Source organism: Leucoraja erinacea, chromosome 5, assembly GCF_028641065.1.
Source record: "Leucoraja erinacea ecotype New England chromosome 5, Leri_hhj_1, whole genome shotgun sequence".
Classification (NCBI taxonomy): domain Eukaryota; kingdom Metazoa; phylum Chordata; class Chondrichthyes; order Rajiformes; family Rajidae; genus Leucoraja; species Leucoraja erinaceus.
The window spans coordinates 53,077,441-53,097,703 of record NC_073381.1 but is presented as its reverse complement, the minus strand read 5'-3'; the positions used below and the strand labels follow the sequence as shown (position 1 = coordinate 53,097,703).

Here is a 20,263-nt window from a genome sequence, read left to right as displayed (position 1 = left end):
CAGTCGCCGCGATGGTGGCCCGATGTTACAGGCCCTCTCGCCGGGTGATGGAGCTCCGTCGTCGGGAGAACACTCTCAGCGGCTTGGAATGTCTGGAACGGCCGTTTCCTCCCCGGAGACCGCGGCTCCCGAAGTCCACAGGCCGCGCTGGTCGGAGCTCCAACACTGGTGATCTCGGCGAGAGATCCCAGGCTCCGTGGTGTTTAAACCCTGCGCCGCCTGCAGCTGGACTCTCCGCAACCACAGCTCCACAACGTAGGAGTCGGCGGTCTCAGCACTCCGGAGCTTACCACACAGTGACCCAAGTAAGACATTGCTTGCTCCGCGATGGTGCTTCAGCGCTCTTCCACCGCCGAAGCAGAGGTTCTGGCCGGACCCGGCAGGAAACGCCGCTCCAGTCCCGTTGGTAGGCCGCGAGGAAGGGGCAAAACTTTCAACACACTAAAAATAAAAAAGAGGGCGAAAGGACAAACAGCTGCAGGCAGGGAGGCCATACTCGATGGCGCCCCCACTCAATCGCTAATGTGTGGGATAGAACTCTTGTACGGGTGATCAGTGGTCGGCATGGACTTGGTGGGCCTAAGGGCCTGTTTCCAAGCTGTATCTTTAAATTAAACTAAAAACACTAAAACCAGAGGAAATCTGAAGAAGGGTCTCTACCCGAAACGTCACCCAATTTCTTCTATCTAGAGATGCTGACTGCTCCATGGAGTTGTCGTGCCTCATTCAGTCTCTGCCAGACCAGGAAGCGAGAACGTCACGGCTCTCTGAGCTGCAAATAACACTGAACGCACGTCTACTCCATGGTGAGTCCCCTCGATGCGGCTGTAAAGTGGCTGCAGCCACAAAATGAATTTTGTTCACAAAACGAATTTTGGTTGTCGGGTGTCTGCAGCCCAATTGTTTGCCTTGGCTTGGCTTTTAAAATCGTTGGATGCCTGCCCAAGCATCCGTACGGCCCACAATGTCTATACTAGCCCTCTGGAAACCAGTACCTTCAGCCCGCAATACCCATACTAGCGCAGCATCCAAATGCAGGTATCCAAATGCAGGTAGATAATCGACTCCAGCATCTTCCCCACCACTGATGTCAGGTTAACTGGTCTATAATTCCCTGCTTTCTCTCTCCCTCCTTTCTTGAAAAGTGGGATAACATTAGCTACCCTCCAATCCACAGGAACTGATCCAGAATCTATAGAACATTGAAAAATGATCACCAATGCATCCACAATTTCTAGAGCCACCTCCTCGAGTACCCTGGGATGCAGACCACCAGGCCCTGGGGATTTATCAGCCTTCAGTCCCATCAGTCTACCAAACACCATTTCCTAACTAATGTGAATTTCCTTCAGTTCATTCGTCACCTCAGGACCTCTGTCCCCTAGTACATCTGGGAGATTGTTTGTGTCTTCCTTAGTGAAGACAGAACCAAATTACCTGTTCAACTCATCTGCCATTTCCTGTTCCCCATAATAAATTCACCTTTTTCAGTCTTCAAGGGTCCAAGTTTGGTTTTAACTAATTTTTTCCACTTCACATACCTAAAGAAGCTTTTATTCTCCTCCTTTATATTCTTGGGTAGCTAACCTTCATACTTAATCTTTTCTCCCCATATTGCTTTTTTAGTTACCTTCTGTAGATCTTTAAAAGTTTCCCAATCCTCTGGCTTCCCACTCCCTTTGCTTTGTTATACGTCTTCGCTTTCATTTTTATATTGTCCTTGACTTCCCTTGTCAGCCAGGTTGCCTCTTACTCCCTGTAGAATCTTTCTTCCTCTTTGGAATGAAATGATCCAGCATCTTCTGGATTATTCACAGAAATACCTGCCATTGCTGTTCCACCGTCATCCCTGTTAGGGTCCCTTTCCAGTCAACTTTGGCCAGTTCCTCCCTCTTGCCAACATAGTCCCCTTTGTTCAACTGTAATACTGACAATTCCGATTTTACTTTCTCCCTCTCAAATTGCAGATTAAAACTTATCATGTTATGTTCACTACCTACTAATGGTTCCTTTACCTCGAGTTCCCTTATTAAATCTGGTTCATTACACAACACTAAATCCAGAATTGCCTTCTCCCTGGTAGGCTCCAGTACAAGCTGCTCTAAGAATCCATCTCGGAGGCACTCCACAAACTCCCTTTCTTGGGGTCCTGTACCAACCTGATTTTCCCAGTCTACCTGCATGTTAAAATCTTTCATAACCACCGCAGCATTACCTTTGTTACATGCTAATTTTAACTCCTGATGCAACTTGCACCCAATCTCCAGGCTACTGTTTGGGTGCCTGTAGGTAACTCCCATTAGGGTCTTTTTACCCTTACAATTTCTCAGTTCTATCCACTATGATTGTACATCTTCTGATTCTATGTCACCCCCAGCAAGGGACTGAATTTCATTCCTTACCAACAGAGTCACCCAACCCCCTCTGCCCACATAGAAACATAGAAAATAGGTGCAGGAGGAGGCCATTCGGCCCTTCGAGCCAGCACCGCCATTCATTGTAATCATGAATGATCGTCCCCTATCAATGACCCGTGCCTGCCTTCTCCCCATATCCCTTGACTCCACTATCCCCTAATCTGTCTGTCATTTCGATATGATGTATACCCCTGAATATTCAGTTCCCAGTTCCGATCCTCTTGCAGCCATGTCTCTGTAATTCCCACAACATCATACTTACCAATTTCTAACTGAGCCTCAAGCTCATCCACTTTATTTCTTATACTTCATTTTGATATGTGATGCACTTCATGCGTGATATTTCTCAAAACCTCAAAACTCAGCTACCCATAACAATGTTGTAATTACCAGCCATGCTTCTAAATGATGTAAGGTACAAAGTGTGCTTTTTAAGCACAAAAGTGCTTTTTCTAAAAACAAATATGTCATGCCTTACAATGTTTCTCCATTGTTCAAGTTGACATATTACGACTTTGCTTTTAGTGTACTCCACTGTATTTTAATAAATCCCAGAGAAAGAAGCATTTCAGTGCAGCTCTGTGTAAACTTCATGCATTATTCAAACTAGGACTCTTGAACCTTTAACACTTAAGACCATTTGTGATTTGGAGAGAAAAAAATTGCTTGTTTTTTTTTTAAAAAAGGCACTCCAATTCAACGGCAGAAATCTGACTGGTAGAAACCATTAGATTATTATATGTAGTGGTTAGTCTTGGCAAGATGCAATTATAATTTGAAATGTGATGTTGATTACAATTCAAACACGGATTATGTTTTAGTTAACAGAGTTCATTAACTTGTTGACAATTAAATTAATACTTTAAAACAAAGCAGTTGGCTAAGGATGTTGCATATGTATTTTTCATTTTTGGTGCTGCCAAATGAATACACAGATTTAAAATACATAAAGCTTTTTGGATTAAGCTGATTTACTGTTTACACTTGACATGATTTTGTCAAGCTATTAAAGGTTTTGATAAATGATACATGTAATATTTGCTGTTTTGACAATTAAAATCCATAAAAATCAAACATACATGCCTCAACTAAACAATTGATTTTATCTGCAGAAATTACCAAAGCTTAGAAATTAAATGATCTATCATTTCTGTAAGGTAGACAAAAATACTGGAGAAACTCAGCGGGTGAGCCAGCATAGAAACATAGAAACATAGAAATGAGGTGCAGGAGTAGGCCATTCGGCCCTTCGAGCCTGCACCGCCATTCAATATGATCATGGCTGATCATCCAACTCAGTATCCCGTACCTGCCTTCTCTCCATACCCTCTGATCCCCTTAGCCACAAGGGCCACATCTAACTCCCTCTTAAATATAGCCAATGAACTGGCCTCGACTACCCTCTGTGGCAGAGAGTTACAGAGATTCACCACTCTCTGTGTGAAAAAAGTTTTTTCTCTCAGTTTTAAAGGATTTCCCCCTTATCCTTAAGCAGTGACCCCTTGTCCTGGACTTCCCCAACATCGGGAGCAATCTTCCTGCATCTAGCCTGTCCAACCCCTTAAGAATTTTGTAAGTTTCTATAAGATCCCCTCTCAGTCTCCTAAATTCTAGAGAGTATAAACCAAGTCTATCCAGTCTTTCTTCATAAGACAGCATCTATGGAGCAAAGGAATATGTGACGTTTGGGGTCGAGACCCTTCTTCAGACTGATGTGGGGGTGGGGGGGCCGGAAGAGGAACTGAAGAGGTGGAGACAGTAGGCTGTGGGAGAGCTGGGGAGGGGAAGGAGGGAGAAAGCAAGGACTACCTGAAATTTGGAGAAGTCAATGTTCACACCGCTGGGGAGTAAACTACCCAAGCGAAATATGAGGTGCTGATCCTCCAATTTGCGGTGGGACTCTGGCCATGGAGGAGGCCCAGGACAGAAAGGTCGGATTCGGAATGGGATGCGGAGTTGAAGTGCTGAGCCACTGGGAGGTCTGTTTGGTTATTGCGAACTGAGCGGAGGTGTTGGGCGAAGCGATCGCCAAGCCTGCGCTTGGTCTCACTTTCTTCCTTTCTTCTTCCTGCCCCCCACCCCCACATCAGTCTGAAGAAAGGTCTGGACCCGAAACGTCACCTATTCATTCGCTCCATAGATGCTGCCTCACCCACTGAGTTTCTCCACAATTTTGTCTACCTTTGATTTTTCCAGCATCTGCAGTTCTTTCTTAAACACTTTATCATTTATGTAAGATCTCTGTAACATAGTTTTGCCAATAGCCCATTTAATGCTGCAAATCTGTCTAGATGGATTTTAACACATTTACAAGATTTATATAAACTTTCAACTACATAAAAAAAAATATATACTCTTTTTATTTAAGCTTTGCAAGAAATCAATTCATTATTTTGATGGTATAGAGTTCTGTGATTCAGTAACCAGTAGGAACCCAGACACCGTTCCATTTACAAGAGATATTGAGCTAGCTTACATTTCTATTATGTCTTCTCGAATTTGCCAAATCTCAAATATTTCAACAGCCAATTATATTACTTTAATGCACACATATTTGGCTACTATATTGTGAGAGCAAGACCTCACTAACGAGATTAAGATAAATTACATGTTTTACTGATTTAGGTGAAAGGATAAATGTTGACTTGGACATTGGCAGAACAATGTTGAGTTATTTTCTACTTTTATTTCACTATAACATCATGGGATCTTCTAAATCTGCCAGAGACTGGAAGTTGGACATCATCACTGATGCATTTCACAGCTGAACTGAAAACAGGAATTTGACCAACACATAACCAATGATGCAGTGAAATTCATGCTTTGACTTTACCAAATAAGCATTTATTTGTTGTGATGTATGATCTGTAAAATTACTCTATTCAGAAGTGGTACATTTGAATTCCGATCAGCATGACTAAGTAAACACACAATGTAAAACGGGTTGTAGTGGCCATTTGGCTTGTTTTGCATGTCATTGATGATGACATGTGTCTTTAAACTGCCCGTTATATTGTGGGTGGAATTTATGACGTATTTTAAGGCATGTTTTGAGCTAGGTTTCTTGGGCAGAAGCTTAGTTGTTAGCTAAGTTTCGGACCAGCATGGAGAAAGTTTACCCTTTGAACATGTGAAGTGTAACGGAGACACAAGGCACATTTTCTAATGTTTAAAGGGCCTATCTCACGAGCATGCGACTGCATGCGGCAAGCGCGACCTAACGTGGCCGCTTGAGCCGTACGGCCTCGCGGGGCCGGTCCCACTTCGAGCCGTATGGAGTTGTGCGGAGCTGGTCCCGACATCGTGCGGGCTCCGAAAAACTGACACTGTCTAAAAATTCCCGGCGGCAATGGCCTGCCGGCCCGCAGCCACATTGAGGCCGTATGCACCGCCTCGACGGGCGTGCGCAGCGTCTCGATGGCGTACGCAGCATCTGGACGCCATATGCGGCGCCTTGACGGCGTACGTCACACGAGAAACTTCCCGCGGACTTTGCTCAAACTTCACGTCAACTCGTACGGGATCACTCGACCTCCGCGTGGCCCCCGCTTCCATTTTGGTCGCGCTCGCCGCATGCAGCCGCATGCTGGTGGGACAGGCCCTGTACGGGGATCACAAGAAATGCTGGAGAAACTCAGTGGGTGCAGCAGCATCTATGGAGTGAAGGAAATAGGCAACGTTTCGGGCCGAAACCCTTCTTCAGACTTCTTCAGACTTCAGACTTCTTCAGGTCAAGTGATCCTGTACGGGGATCACTTGACCTCCGCGCGGCCCCCGCTTCCGGTTTGGTCGCGCTTGCCGCATGCAGTCGCATGCTCGTGGGATAGGTCCTTTAAGCAATAAGCTGGAGTTCAATTAAGATTATAGTAAAGAGTCGGAGAAAGTTTGGATGTACCTTATTGTTTTTCATCAACAATAAAGAATTTATTATTCAAAAGACTGTTTTTGAAGAAGCTCTGAAGGTCTCTGACAGTGACCTCGCATGCGTATAAAGACATTCCCCTTACCATGCTGTCCATTTAGCGGCTAGAGGGAGTAATCTCTTGAACAATATAAAAACCTGCCGCAACATTAAGTCAAAGGAAACCTCCGGCAGGGGGTGTACACCAGTCCCAGAGAGTGGGACAGAAGATTTGGTTAAGATCTCGGAGAGGTTTTGGCCAGAATTCCGGTTCCAGCCGAGGAACTGAAGAAAATAGATCTCGGCCAGAGGAGGCCCTGAGGTCTATCGACACATCACAGAAATTGTGAGTAGAAATCGACTATTATTCTTTGAATTTTGAGGCTGCAAGCTTTAAATTTAAATGGCTTCTGTAGAAGAGCAAAAAAGTGTTTTTTCCAATTTGTCTGGAGAAAGGAGACCGACCTTGGAGATTGTTTTGAAATTTTGATAACATGCATTCCTTTCGAATTATCGTCATCTTTAAGCCCATGGATGTTGGAGAGATGTTGTCCCCAATCTCAGTTTGTTATGGTTCTGAGGAAATTGTTTACAAAATAGCCACTCGATGTTTACATAAAGTTGGAGCAGAATTCAGAGAAGACTCTATTCGTCTAATTAGAAGACATGGCGATCTGCCGAGACTTCTTTAAAATCATGGAGCCAGAAGATGAAGAAAGAACCACGCCAGAGGAACCACAAGGTGGCTAAGTCAAGCTTAGTCGAGGAGAACCTGCCTACCTGACAGAAACTAAGAAAGAGGAAAACTCGATATGGGAACAAGTTAACAAGTCGATTGATAGCTATAGAAAACTCGTGTATCGAGAAGAAACAGATAATTTGCAAGCTGCCTGCTTGAAAGAAACCGAGAAGGAGAGAAACAAATTATGGAAACAGGTTACCAGATTAATTGAGAAACAGAAGAAATTAATGGAATCAGAACAGAACGTGATCAAGGTGAAATCTAATATCAGCCAACTATGGAACGAACCTCTGCAAAGAGGTTGGAAAGAAACAAGATGTACTGCTGTGTTCACAACCGTCTCGGGAAGAACGCATAAGAGACACCCAGTGGGGGTGAAGAGATTCAATGGTTTCATGAAGGAGGCAGAGGAATGGTTAGAAGAAGAGATGAGATGATGGAATGATCAGAGGAAAGAAGAGATGAGACGAGAAGAAGAAGAGATGAGGTGACGAAAGGAACAACTGAAATTAGACACAAAGATGGCGGTGGCCAAAGCAAAAAATAAGCTACTGGAAAGCGAGGGATCAAGATGCAGTTCTAGAACATCAAAGGTGATGAACTCCGATTTGGGAAGAAAGATTGCTCAAAGTGAATTAGCAGTTGGATCAATTCCACAATCGAGGTCCCCAGATTTCATAGCTTTGAAACCCCTTTGGAACAGAGGAAGGTGAGTGAAACTTCTTCTCAGCAAATGGGTGCTAGATCGAAACAAACTACTAAAGGAGCGTCTGTGGCTGCTCGAGACAAACCAATAGCGGACCACGCTTTTCCGAAACTTGGTGCACAGGCTCGAGCAAGCCAGTTTGAGTCACAAAGGCCTGTTTATCGACAGGTGGAGCCAAGCCAAAGTTATCAGGATGAGTTATTGCCATTGGTGAAAAGGCAAACTGAATTCAACCAGATCATAGCTTGACAAAATACCTCTCTCATTCTACCACCAGCAGAAATTCCTACATATGATGGAGATCCTTTGCGGTATGAAGCTTTCATAAGGGCATTAGAAGAAGTATTAGAAACAAAAATTATGGATGAAAAGGAGCGCTTATGATTTCTGGTGATGTACACGTGGAAGTGTTCAGATACTTGCAGAAGGTTGTCAAACTGAGCCAGACAGCCATGGCTATAAAAAGGCGAGACGGTTACTTAAAGAACGTTTTGGTAATGAACAGAGGATTGCTAACGCATTCAAATGTTTTGAAGGCATTGGAACCTATACAGATTGTTAGGAGTCAAGGTGATGGACCGTGTGCTAAGAAAACCCGACTTGGATGGTTATCTATGGCTCCTTGAAAAGGAATAATGAAAACGAGAATCAGAGGAACTATCCTATCATTGCTGTTAATCAAATATCTACTGATAAATTAGAAAAGCTGGTGATGAAGCCATACAATCATGACTTCAAGGAAAGTACCAGCAAGGAATCTGAAGAGATATCGAATGAAGAGTTGAAGTTCATGGATATTATGAACTACTCAGTAAAAACTGATGGACACTATTGGCTGGACTTACCTTTCAAACAAGGAAGTGTTAGTTTATCGAATAATACAAGATTTTTTACAAGACAAGATAGTTTTAATTGTCACGTGTGCCTAATGGCACAGTGAAATGAATTTCCATACAGCCATACATTAAAAAAAATCAACAGGACACAACACACTATAGAGTTGACATAAAACATCCCCACACAGCAGAATCAAAGTTCCCCACTGTGTGGGAAGGCACCAAAGTCAGTCTCTTCCTCCACAATTCCCCGTGGTCAGGGTCTCCCCAAACCCTCCGCAGTTGCCGCTACTGGCGGCCCGATGTTCAGGACCGCACGCCGGGGTATTAAAAGTCCGACGTCGGGGCTGCGGGACGTCCTCAGCGGCGTGGACACAGAGTCGGCCCCCTCCTACCGGAGTCTGCTGCTTCCAAAGTCCGTAGGCCGCGCCGGGTGGAGACTGCTGCTGCAGACCCTCTGCAAGGCGCCCCAGGACTCCACGATGCCGTTCAGCGCCGCCCGCGTTGGAAGCTCTCCGCACCAGAGCTCCTCGATGTTGGAGCAACGGCTCAACGCTCCGGAGCTCCAACGGCGACCCAGGTAGGTATCGCCCGCTCCGCGTTGACTCCAGCGCTGCGCCGCCGCTGTAGCAGCCCTGGTCCGGTTCCCGGTCCCCGGCAGGAAAGGCCGCTCTGATCCAGCTGGTAGGCCGCGAGGTGGGGACGAGGACGCGACTCGGAGAAATAGTCGCGTCCCCGCCAGGAAGAGACTGGGAGACGGTTTCCCCCTTACCCTGCCCCCCTCCCCCACATAAAAAAGTTAAAGTTCCCCCTAACACAGACTTTAGACTAACTAAAAATAATAAAAAAGACAGAAAAAACAGACAGGCTGTAGGCAGAGGCTGCTGCCAGTGCAGCGCCCCTAGTGTGTGTAATCGTGGTAAGGCTGAGCATAGCCACCAGAATTTGAAACGTAAGTTTATCGAGAATACTAACTTTCATGAAGTAAGAATCTCTTTGAAGAATAATAACATGGATGATTGCTTACAATCCATGTCTACTGAGCAGGAATCAATTCTACCAGTAGAACACCTGACTTCTCTTTGTAATAAGAGAGGATCCACACTCTCCAAGTGGATTAGCGACAATTGTGAAAGTTTTCCACTAGATGATCGAGACAAAGAAACCAGAGTTGGATTTGGACAAAGACAATCTGCCAATGGAAAGAGCATTGGGAGTTGTACTAATGTTGTACAACTGAAAAATGTTAACATAGAAGAAAATCCTGCAGATGAAGTTTCCAGAGAACTGACAGTGAAATGCTTCGTAAGCGATAAGAGATGGATCAATGAACTAAAATCTCTGTCAGCCAGACAGAGAATGGCCAAAGCTTGAGTTGTGATTTGAAATCTCTGCTATGATGATTAGGTTTAGATTCAGATTCAATTCAATCTTTATTGGTATTGTGCAGTGTACAGTACAGAGACAACAATATGCAGTTAGCATCTCACCCAGAAGAACGAACATAGAATAATGGAACAGTAAAATATATGTACATACAGTAGCAGTAGTGCAATTTTTCTGGGGGAAGGAGTGTCCGGGGCGGTGACTGGCAATCACCAAGGTGCAGAGTTAAGTTGTGTAACAGCTGCAGGGAAGGAGCTGTTCCTGAACCTGCTAGTAAATCAAACCTAACGGTGAACTTTATTGCTAAAAATCCTGTTATTCTCTCAAAAGATTTTCACACTTCAACATTGTTGTTCCAACACATTCATGAATTGATCGGACATGGAGGAAGACATTTCATGCTATCAAAGCTTTGGACTGTTATGTTTTGGCCTATATACTGGGTATCATGCCTGATTTTAAGGGTTTGGTGCGCACGGTACGACTTTAAACTAAAACCAGTGTTTTAATAAGATCAATAACCTAGTTATGCTTGCTTCTAGAAGGCAAACGTGAAGATGGAAGAGTCGATGAAAAATTCTGATTGCGGATATATAGTGCATGCTATTTTTTGTTCCCCTCATGAGTATAGTGGTTAGTATCCCTGCCTGTCACGCAGTAGACCGGGATTCAATTTCCCGACAGGGAGCCACGGGGTTCAATTCCCTGATTTATTTATTTTTTTTGCTTTTGATATATGTTAAGCCTTCATGTCTACTTTTTTGATGTTTATTAATAATTGCCTCATTATATACTCGGAACAATTAGGGGCCGGTATGTCGTGGCTATTTGGCTTTTTTGCATGTCATTGATGATGGCATGTGTCTTTAAATTTTAGACTGCCCGTTATATTGTGGGTGGGATTTATGACGTATTTTAAGGCGTGTTTTGAGCTAAGTTGCGTAGAATCTTAGTTGTTAGTTTAGTTTCGGACCAGCATGGAGAAGGTTTACCCTTTGACCATGCGAAGTGTAATGAAGACACGAGGAGTTTCCTAATGTTTAAAGCAATAAGCTGGAGTTCGATGAAGATTATAGTAACGAATCGGAAGAAGTTTGGATGTACCTTATTGTTTTTCATCAACAATAAAGAATTTATTAATCAAAAGACTGTGTTTGTGACGACTTATCTGTGAAGAAGTTCTGAAGGTCTCTGACGGAGAGCTTGCATGCGTATAAAGACATTCCCCTTAACCATGTAGTCCTTTTAGCGGCTGGAGGGAGTAATCTCTTGAACGATATAAAAATCTGCCACTACACGGGTCTAATGCTTGACTCTTTTCATTCAACTAAGAACGATTGTAACCTAAATATTGATGCATAAATGATGGCAAAGCTATTATCATTTGCTGTTGTGTGTCATTTAAACATGAATCACAGAAAATGTAATCAATAATTCCTTGATCCTACACAAGGTGTTCTGCTTACCAACTTTCTGCAATCTAATCTTTAGAAAAGAGTAATCCGACTAGCATTTCACATATTTGAACTAATTTAACTTTTTATCGATGTGAGTGGGGACTCGGGTTGCCTGATGACATGCAGTTGCTTGACATCTGAGATCCTCCAGAGCTGATTCGTGAAATGTTGTTCAAACTCTGCTTCTTTGGGGTCAGTGGGAAGTACCATTGCTTCATCTTCAGCCACAAAATCTGTGCATTGTCAAAGAAACAATGTTGTTATTTCAAAAAGTAGAAATAACCTGCCCTGCATTGCTAGCTAGAGCCTGTACATCATGGCAATACTTAGGATATCCTGGAGGGGATAGTTGAGAAGCTCAAATGGGTAGAATTTGGGAATAGTAGATAGGTGGTGGCTTTGCTGGGATTATACTGTAGGCCTCCTAATAGTAAGAATTCAACCAACAGATGTGTAAACGAAGGGCAGAAGAGGTGTAAGAACAATAGGGCTATATTAACGGGAGATTTTGACTTCCTTAATATGAAGACAGGAGGGGCTGGGCAAGTCATAGGTCGATTAGATGAGGGGGGTTTTGCTAAGCAGTAGATGGAACAAAGACCAGAGATGAAAATATCGAAAGTGTAATTGAGGATTTACTAATTGTGAAGCTAGAAGAAAGAATCTAGGTGGAGGGGTAGGAGTGAAATAGGTGCATCCAGGTGGCGCACTGGAGAGGGAGTGGAAGAGAAGCGAAGGGGGGGGGGGGGGGGGGGGGGCGGGGGGTTTGGTTAGTTATCTAAAGTTGGAGAATGCAAGGGTCTTGACCAGAAACATCGCCCAATCCTTCTCTCCAAAGATGCCACCTGGCCCGCTGAGTTACTACGGCATTTTGTGTATACCTTTGATTTCAACCAGCATCTGTAGTTCTTTCCTACACATAATGTTCATATCGTTGGGTTGTAAACTACACAAGTGGAATAGGAGGTGATATTCCTCCAGTTTGCATGTGGTCTTACTCTGGTAATGGAGCAATCCCTAAAAGTCAGTATGGGAATGAGAAGAGGAATTAAAATGGTTAGCAATTGCGAGATCCCGTAGGCCTTGATTGGTTTGTCAGCATTTATTTTCCTTGGAACAAAGGTACTCTGAAGGTAAAGAGTTTAATGGTCACAATCTTTTTACTAAGGTTGGGTTATCAAAAACAAGTTGGCATGGGTTTAATATGTGGGAAAGAACTGCAGATGCCGGTTTAAATCTAAGGTAGACACAAAATGCTGGAGTAACTCTGAAGAGAAGGAATGGGTGACATTTTGGGTCAAGACCTTTCAAGGGTCCCGCAGAGTTACTCCAGCATTTTGTGTCTGCATGGGTTTAAATTGAGAGGACGGATTTTAAAAGGGGATTTGAGGAGAACATTTTTTTATAACGATGTGGTTGATATCTGGAACACGTTGACAGAGGACATGGTGGTGGAATCAGTCACATTTAAAAAAAAAAAAACATTTGGGCAGGCATTTAAATAGGTAAGGCTTAGAAGTATATTGACCTAATGCTGTAAAAAAAAAAGGATTAGAATAGAAAGGTAGGGTTATCAAAAACAAGTTGGCATTGATCAGCATGGGCATAGAAGTCTGAAAAGTCTATTTCGATATAAATTACCTCATTAAAATTGGTTAGTTATGTCGGGTAAGAATAAGGCCATCAGGAATAGGAGTAGAATTAGGCCATTTGGCCCATCAAGTCTACTCCGCCATTCAATCATGGCTGATTTATCTCTCCCTCTTAACCCCATTCTCCTGCCTTCTCCCCATAACCTCTGACACCTGCACATTTTTCATTTTGTCCCATGTTCTCACTTAATCAGATTGCTTATGACATGAATCTTACCAAATAACATGGTTTTCCTCAATTTAGTTTCTAATTGTTCCTATTTTGTATAGATGGTCTTAAAGGGCCACAAGAGGCAGCAAATGCTAAAAGGAAGAGACCAAAATGGCGAAAGAGGAAGAAAACCCGATCTGCTGCAGAGAAAGAAGTCCATAGTCTTCTTGCAGAGCTCCCATTTCCGGACGCAAAGATCAGGGAAGAATATGGATGTAAGTTTTGTAATTTGTAACGTTGTAGAGCATCTTTCTGTGAATTTTTTTAAGTGAACAGCATAGAATTTACACTAACACTACGAGCGTGGCTATCAGATCTTCTTGGTTTTGTTGAGAAAATTGGGCTGCAAATTCTGAAGCAACCAAACATTGCAGTAACAAACGGTATTCTGAAAATAGTTGTGCACTTTGCTCCTGGAAATTTCTAAGAAATTTGACGTCCGAAAACATGGTGTGAAGGATATACTACTTATACACAACATCAACTTCTTCATTCAAGTGAGTCTTAAATGGTTTGATATGACCTAATTAGTGCCAGATGATTTCCTTGACTTGAACGTTTTAACTAGTGGTGGGATTGCATTCCTTCAGTTTTTCATTTTCATTGAAACATAGAAACATAGAAAATAGATGCAGGAGTAGGCCATTCGGCCCTTCGAGCCTTCACCGCCATTCGATATGATCATGGCTGATCATCCAACTCGGTATCCCATCCCTGCCTTCTCTCCATACCCCCTGATCCCTTTAGCCACAAGGGCCACATCTAACTCCCTCTTAAATATAGCCAATGAACTGGGATGAACTACCTTCTGTGGCAGAGAATTCCACAGATTCACTACTCTCTGTGTAAAAAATGATTTTCTCATCTCGGTCCTAAAAGACTTCCCTCTTATCCTTAAACTGTGACCCCTAGTTCTGGACTTCCCCAACATCGGGAATAATCTTCCTGCATCTAGCCTGTCCAACCCCTTAAGAATTTTGTAAGTTTCTATAAGATCCCCCCTCAATCTTCTGAATTCTAGCATGTACAAGCTGAGTCTATCCAGTCTTTCTTCATATGAAAGTCCTGCCATCCCGGGAATCGGTCTAGTGAACCTTCTCTGTACTTCCTCTAGGTCAAGAATGTCTTTCCTCAGATTTGGAGACCAAAACTGTACGCAATACTCCAGGTATTGAAGATTTGAAACTTTTTTTCCCTTCTTTCCCTCTTAACAATAACAATCTTTTCATTTTGTTTTCTGTACATGCCTTTTCATTGTTTTAAATATTACACTTTGTGCTTTTGATTTTCCTTGATTCTATAGAATTTCAGTTTGATTAGATGAAGGAACAAGTTGAGATGGGCTTAAGTAATATTGTCACATGTACTGAGATACAGTGAGAAGCTTTTTTTGCATGCTATCCTATCATATCAGACAATACTAAACAAAAATACAATCACATCACACTCAAGTACAACAGTTAGAGCAAAGAGTGTTGTTAGTAGTTGTCCACATTTGCATGTCCAATATGGTAGGCGGCTGAATGTTGGTCTATGCATCATTTCACTCAAAACAAAATCCAGTCCACTGTCTGCATTTTCACAAATTGTTTTTTTGACAATTTATTATGTTTCAATTACAATAATTGTACTTAATGTCTGTTCATTTGTTAGTGATTTTATTCTTTAATAAATTTTATTAAGCCATCAAAAAATGGGTACAAATTATGTTGCCATATCCAAGCTCATTTTTTCCAAATGTACATATCAAAACAGAACATTTGATTATTATACAAACAATATGGACGGGCATGTTTATAAAAACAGCGCAAATTAAAAAAAAAAAAAATAATGAGGGAAGAAAAGTGAATAATAAACATAACAATAAATAAATACATAAGTAAAGTGCAGAAGATGAGTACAGTACATAGGGAGCAGTTCAGTGCAATAATTCTTTGTGAAGACTCTTGTTTCCAAAGCTTCTAACTCTCTTGTCTTCTATCCCTTACTCATAATTTCATTAAAATGGATGGCTTAGTGTAGATAGGTTTGTGTTCTGTGTCAATATTCTTCTGTGCAAGAAATGACATAAATAGTTACCTGATTTTAGTCAATTGGTTGACTCTATCCTTTAGAACATATCTTATTCGTTCTAAATGTGAAGTACTGGTCAAGTCATGAAGCCACATTCTGGAATTGGGAGCTGTTGTTTTTTTCCATGACATGAGCAGTAGTTTCTTTGCCGTAATGAGACAGTAGGAGAGGAATTGTCGTTGAGCAGTTGTGAGTTGTCTTGATGTTTCAGATACCCCAAAGATGATTAATAAGGGCACTGGGATTAATGGGATGTTAAGAATGTCTGAGATATTCTTAAATATATCGGACCAGAAAAAGGTGAATTTAGTGCACGATACAAAGATATGAAGAAGAGTAGCATCTGAGGAGTGACATTTATCATAAATAGGAGAAACATTTGGATATATACTGTGTATTTTAGCCTTGGAGTAGTGAAGTCTATGTATAATTTTGAACTGTATGAGGCAGTGTCTAGCATTGTTTGAGTACCTATGTACAAGTTTGAGGCTTTCCTCCCATATTTCATCTGGTATTTGCACATTTATGTCTTTTTTGCAATTGATCTTATACATTTGCTAGAGGATGGAGAGGTTATTGATAGAAGGACATCATACATATAGGAGATTAATTTGTCTTTATATGGTGATGTTTTAAGGCAGTCATCTATTTGAGACTGCCTCTCAACTTCAAATCCCGACAGATGCTTTTGTATATAATCCCTGAATTGCAAGTATCTGAAGAAGTTACTATTTGGGAGTTCAAATTTCTTTAGTAGCTGTGTAAAGGTGGCAAACGTACCATCGATATATAGGTCTCTGACACTGTGGATTCCTAATTCACTCCATGTAGAGAAAGTCTTATCTGAAATGGATGGTTTAAATGTGGGGTTGTTTGCTATGGGCAAAGCGAGAGATATAGGTTTAAGTTCAAAATGGGTTCTGATTTGCTTCCATATACATATCAAATTGTGTATAACAGGATTAAATCCATAATATGATTTATCAATTGAAGTAGGAGCTAGAAGGATGGTACCTATTGAGTATGGGTGACAGTCTTCTTGTTCTATTTTTAGCCAATTCAGCGGGATGTTTAATGTGTCAAGCCAGAAAGGAAAGGACTTGATGGCGGAGGCCCAGTAATATAATCTGAAATTTGGAAGAGCAAGCCCGCCCTTAGTTTTTGATTTGTAGAGCTGATTTTTGTTTATCCTATGTTTGTAATTCCATAAGAAAGGTATTATTAATCTCTTAAAAAATGTTTTTGTAAGAGAAATAGGAATGTTCTGAATTAGATATAGTAGCTGTGGTAAGAAGATCATTTTAATGGTGTTCACTCTTCCGAGTAAGGAAATTGGAGGAGTTTCCAGAATTGGATGTTGCTTTTTAGGTTTTCTAATAAGGAAAGGAAATTGGTCTGTAGAAGAGTAGTGCTTTGTGACCTCAATCCCTAGATAGGGAAATTTATCTGTTGTTACTCTGAAGAAAATTCTCCAATGTATCTGAGGGGATGGTATGAACTGGCAACAATATACTTTTATTCCAGTTAATACTGTAGCCTGAAAATGTACCAAACCGGTAATTTTTTTCCAGTATCGGTGGAATAGTGGTTTGAGGTTCCCTTATGCACAGGAGAATATCATCCGTGTACAAAGATATTTTATTTGTAGTCTCTTTTGTGTCGTAACTATGAATATGGGAATCTAATCAAATACTCTGAGCAAGAGGTTCTATAGCAAGGGTAAATATTAATGCTGATAGGGGGCAGCCCTGTTTTGTTCCCCTGAACAAATTAAAGGGAGATGAGAGCGTTTGGTTTGTGAGAGTTTGTGCTGTCAGATTTTTATACAGAAGCTTAATCCATTCCAAAAAGTTGTATGCAAAGTTAAATCTCTTGGGGAACTCGAATAAGTATGGCCATTCAATCTGGTCAAATGCTTTTTCTGCGTCAAGCGTTAGTATAGCCAAGTCGTTGTTTCCTTCTCAAGTTAAAGGTGGATTGTCTATTAGGCATGAACCCCATTTGATCTTTGTGTATTAATTTACTTATTAATGGGTTTAATCTATTGCCTGACCGCTGAGATTCCAGCACTTTGTGTCTATCTTTGGTACAAACCAACATCTGCAGTTCCTTGTTTCTACTTGGTAATGCAGCAGCTGGTGCTGCTGCCACACAAGATCACAGATTCAATCCTGACTTCAGGAGCTGCTGGTGGAGTTTGCATGTTTTTCTTTAAAATGTGTTGATTTCCACTGGGTGCTCTGGTTTTGTTCTACATTCCAAAGAGATCCTAGTTGGTTAATTGGCTATTGGAAAACCCTCAATGTTTAGGCTTGGGTTTATTATTGTCACATGCACAGTGAAAAACTTTGTTTTGCATACTCTCCAAAAAGATGAGATATATGATACATAAATACAAGATCAATAGCCAGAGTTAAAGGGAAGGTGCAGAGTGCAGAATGTAGTTTGGAGCCTTGTAACATGTCAGTTCCACAGCCAAAGTCCAATGTTTGCAATGGAGTGGTGGCTAATCTGGCAGAACCCCATTTTATGGAAGGATTATTGTAAAGGCTGATAACAGAGGGGAATAAGCTGTTCCTCTTTTGATGTTATGAATGCAGGGAGAAGAAGGAATGACCAGAGTAAGGCAAGTCTGATTATGTAGGCAATGGTAGAGAGTCTGATCTGGGTGATGGACGAGGCTACATCTCCAACTCTGCATTCTTGGGCAGATCTGTTCCCAAACCAATATGTGATGCAACCCGGCAGTATTCTTTCTATGGTGTATCTGTAGAATTTCGAAAGAGTCATTGGAGATATTTCCTCAGCCTTGGTTTTGAAGCAAACGCGGTTTGAGAATGACACTGTAATTTCTTTGTGATTTTTCGTTTCAGTCTCTAAATCCCCTGCAAAGAATTCAAAGAAAACGAGAAAGCGTACTTTAGGTGGGGAGAACGATGATGACACAGGGCAAATAAAGAAAAAAAAGGCGCGTCCAAACTATTTTGTATCTATACCAATAACCAACCCAAAGGTAATAATTTTATGTTATAATTGACTTTGTTACAAAAGATATGCAGGAAGTTTAAGATCAATGCATCGGTAATCAAGTCTGTTAACTTATTAACCTGTTCCAATGTGTTGAGCCGAGCACGGGTGTTCATCCATTTGTCTCCAGAACATCTAATGTGAAAGAAAGTCCTTATTAATTGTATTGTAAAGAGTGCAAATAAGTGCATTTAAAAGAGACCAATAGGTAGCAACATGGAAATCAGTATCCCTTTCCTGCTTTCCCCCTTGATTCCGTAGCAACCACATCCTGTGAATGAAGAATATGTGAGATAGACTAGCATATAACGTTTGCATATAACGCCGGTCAACCTGGTGGCCATGGAGCGGGTCCGCTGCCGGCGGGGGGGGGGGGGGGGGGGGGGGGGGGGGGTAAGGGGGGGCCCGTCTCCCGGCGCCGGGGGGGGAGGGGGAAGGGCCGGCCCTGAACAGTAGGGGGGGCGGCCGGGACCCGGACCCCGGGGCTGTTTCTGCGGGGGCCCCGCCCCCCCCCTCCCCCCCCCCCCCCCCCTATTCTCCAGAGATACTGCCTGACCCACTGATCCCGATTCCCACCTCTATTCACTCTTCACAGACATCCCCTGAGCTCCCCTCCCCATCTACCCCCCCCCCCCCCCCCCCCCCCGATCTATTCATCCTGCACTGATCTCCATATCCACCTCGCATTGATTCTCCTGCCAACCCCCCATCCATCCTACACTGGACCCACTATTCATCCTGCACTGACCCCCTTTCCCATCCATCCTGCACTGCGACCCCCATCCATCTTGTGATGTTCTCCATTCATCCTGCACGGATCTACCCATTCATCCTGCACTGATCTACCCATTCATCCTGCACTGATCTACCCATTCATCCTGCACTGATTTACCCACTCATCCTGCACTGATCTACCCATTCATCCTGCACTGATACCCCCATCGATCCTGCACTGACCACCCCCCCCCATCCTGTACTGTCCATTTTTTATCCCCCCCCCCCCCCATTCACCCTGTACTGATCCCCTCCCATTCATCCTGCACTGATCCCCATCCATTTATCCTGTACTGCCCCCCCCATCCTGTACTGAACCCCCCCTTCCATCCTGTACTGAACCCCCCCCTTCCATCCTGCACTGATCCCCCCTTCCATCCTGCACTGATCCCCCATCCTGTACTGTCCTCCCATCCATCCTGTTCTAATCGCCCCCCCCCATTCATCCTGTACTGGCCCCCTCCATCCATCCTGTTATGATTTCTCCCCCCCCCAGAGCGAACATTAGCATTGATAACGGAATGCAATCAAGTGTGTTTTAATTCCCAATGTTATTTGATTTAATCCATAAAGATGGATTATTAAATTGTGAACACATGAAACATTAAAACTGCAGTGTTCGATTGTCACAACTACCGTTGACACGTTATTACGGAATTCATTTTAACAGCAAATCAATGCTCTTAATTTGGAGTATCAGTACTGTAGTTATTTATTGAGCAACTTTCACAACTATACATTGGATTTATCCAGGTTTTTACTTCTACAGTTGGTCATATACATCACGAATTTGGTCAGGAGATATTTCAGTTGAATATTCCAAAATCCATGGGCGACGGGGAGTCACCTTGCATCACTACACATCACGCCGCGTCATGACCCGACCACGACACGCAACTTCTTTTCAGGCTCTCGCCGAAAATGTCACCCAAGTGGGACAGGCCTTTCACTCTGCGAAACTTGAGGGCAAGGCTTTCGAAGGCGGCGTTGGCGGAAAACTTCTCCCTGGCCAGGTTATCGATCACCTCGGGCTCAAGTCCGCAGTGCTCGAAGAAACTGTCCAAGCTCGAGCAGGCTCGGG

The 20,263-nt window shown here is 42.7% G+C and overlaps 1 protein-coding gene across 1 annotated transcript in view; it reads left to right on the top strand.

The window, feature by feature from the left end:
- Positions 1-20,263, top strand: part of LOC129697658 (uncharacterized) — a 141,216-nt gene that overhangs the window by 18,448 nt on the left and 102,505 nt on the right. Inside the window, exons 3-4 of the mRNA XM_055636369.1 lie at positions 13,368-13,523; positions 18,255-18,394. Of these exons, the coding sequence (XP_055492344.1) occupies positions 13,368-13,523; positions 18,255-18,394 (296 nt within the window). The remainder of the gene's footprint in view (positions 1-13,367; positions 13,524-18,254; positions 18,395-20,263) is intronic.